The sequence below is a fragment of the Lactuca virosa genome, chromosome 3 (genome assembly GCF_052849685.1).
Source record: "Lactuca virosa cultivar CGN04683 chromosome 3, Lactuca_virosa_CGN04683_v6, whole genome shotgun sequence".
Lineage (NCBI taxonomy): Eukaryota > Viridiplantae > Streptophyta > Magnoliopsida > Asterales > Asteraceae > Lactuca > Lactuca virosa.
Window position 1 is genome coordinate 56,600,415 of NC_136428.1, and position 2,434 is coordinate 56,602,848.

A 2,434-nucleotide genomic window follows, 5' to 3' on the forward strand; every position below is an offset into this window, starting at 1 on the left:
GTATTTGTGCCATGACGGGGCATTATACGGATAAGTGTCCACTCTTGGAAGTGAACCGGAAGATGTGAATGCAATGGGAGGATATCAAGGTCAACCAAGACCCACGGGATTTCAAATCAATTTCAACCCAAATTGGAGGAATAACCCAAACAATCCATACCCACCAAAGCAAAATCCACCAAACATTTAGATGAGACCCCAACATCCACAATATCCTTCCCAAAAACCTCCATATCCACAAACTTCTTATAACCCTCCAAATTACCAACAACCTCCCCCACAAAGCCAATCAAGCGGTAACCATCAAATGAGCCTTCAAGAACTCGTCACTTCTCTTGCTCAAAGCCAAACCCAATTTCAACAAGAGACCAAGAACACTTTCTCCAACATTCAAGCACAAATTGGAGACTTGGCCACCGCTCTCAACAAGATGGAACAAAGGGGTAAACTTCCATCTCAAACCGAGAAGAACCCCAATATGAGTGCAATAACCTTAAGAAGTGGGAAAACCCTTGGAGAAAGCAACCCTAAAAGAGTTTCAAGAGAAGAAGAAGATGAAGTTATTGTTGTTGATCCTCCGAAGGTTGAAGCTACTTCAAAGGAACCGGTTGTTCCCAACATTGATCAACCCGACTCTTCCAACAAGCACATCAAGCCATTGGTCATACCACCACCTTTCCCATCCCGGTTGGCTCCTTCAAAGAAACAAGAGGAAGAGAAGGAATTTCTTGAGACTTTCCGCAAAGTTCAAATCAACATTTCACTATTGGATGTCATAAAGCAAATTCCGCGCTATGCCAAATTTCTTAAGGATTTGTGCACTAATAAGAGGAAGTTTAAGGCGAATGAAAAGATTCAAGTCAATGTCAATGTATCCGCGGTTATCCAAAAGAAGCTTCCACCCAAATGCAAGGATCCGTGCATGTTTGCTATTCCTTGTACCATTGGTGACTTGCATGTTGAAAGTGCCATGTTAGATCTTGGAGCCTCAATCAATGTAATGCCATACTCGGTTTTTCAATCTCTCAATGTTGGACCTTTGGAAGAAACTGGAGTCATCATTCAATTAGCGGACAAGTCAAGTGTATTTCCAAGAGGTGTGTTGGAGGATGTACTAGTTCAAGTCAATCAACTAGTATTTCCCGCGGACTTCTATGTCATTGACCTTGAAGAGAAGACCCCTTCCAAGTCATATATGATCCTCCTTGGAAGACCTTTCATGAATACCGCTCACACAATTATTGATGTCCATAATGGGAAGATCACAATGGAATTTGATGGATAGATCATTCACTTCAACATCTTTGAAGCCATGAGATATCCTAGCAACATTTCTCCATTATATCGGGTTGATGTGATTGAGCCAATCACCCAAGAATTATTCGAGTTATCACATGGGGATCTTTTGAAGATGGTGCTCAACATGAGTTTTGATGTTGAAAGTTTGAAGAAAACATTGGATATGTATACATTGGACTCCGAAGTCGAAGAGATTGTGAAGACTTTAGAAGTTAACAACTCAACAAGAAAGGATGTTTCTCAAGTTGCCTTATCTCATTCTCCAAACAAGACGCCACCTTCCATAATCCACCCACCCACACTTGAATTGAAAGTCTTACCTAGCCATTTGAAATATGCTTATCTAGGTCAAGATGAAACTCTACCGGTGATCATCTCTTCTCAATTGAAAGACTTTGAAGAAAACCAATTGATTGAAGTCTTGAAAGATCATAAAGAGGCCATGGGGTGGACAATAGCGGACATTAAGGGGATAAGACCTAATGTATGCACTCACAAGATACTCATGGAAGATGATTGTAAGCCTAGGAGGGAAGCTCAAAGACGATTAAATCCTCCCATGATGGAAGTTGTCAAGAAAGAGATAATCAAACTCCTTGATGCGGATATGATTTACCCGATTTCCGACTCCAAGTGGGTTAGTCCGGTTCAAGTGGTTCCCAAGAAAACGGGAATCACGGTTGTTGAGAATAACAAAGGAATAATGGTACCCACTCGAGTTCAAAATGGATGTAGGGTATCCATTGATTATCGAAAGTTGAATTCAAGCACACGAAAAGATCACTTTCCTCTTCCTTTCATCGACCAAATGCTCGAGAGATTGGCGGGCAAGTCACATTATTGTTGTCTTGATGGATACTCGGGTTTTCATCAAATACTCGTTGCCCCCGAAGATCAAGACAAGACAACCTTCACATGACCTTTTGGCACGTTTGCCTACAAGCGGATGCCCTTTGGATTATGCAATGACACCGCCACATTCCAAAGATGCATGGTGAGCATCTTTTCAGAGTATGTAGAAAATATTATTGAAGTGTTCATGGACGACTTCACAGTGTATGGCAATTCGTTTGATGAATGCTTGGATAATCTTGAGAAGATTTTGAAAACATGCATTGAGAAGAAGTTGGTGTTG

At 41.2% G+C, this 2,434-nt stretch overlaps 1 protein-coding gene across 1 annotated transcript; it reads left to right on the top strand.

Annotated features, from left to right (window-relative positions):
* Positions 1-478: 478 nt before the first annotated feature.
* Positions 479-1,285, top strand: LOC145163547 (uncharacterized). The gene has a single exon (XM_079082379.1). The coding sequence runs from the start codon at positions 479-481 to the stop codon at positions 1,283-1,285; it is 807 nt and encodes a 268-aa protein (XP_078938505.1).
* Positions 1,286-2,434: the final 1,149 nt, after the last annotated feature.

What these genes read in the sequence shown, in the direction of transcription:
- LOC145163547 (XM_079082379.1), top strand. Translation starts at nt 479, where the DNA reads ATGAGTGCAATAACCTTAAGAAGTGGGAAAACCCTTGGAGAAAGCAAC.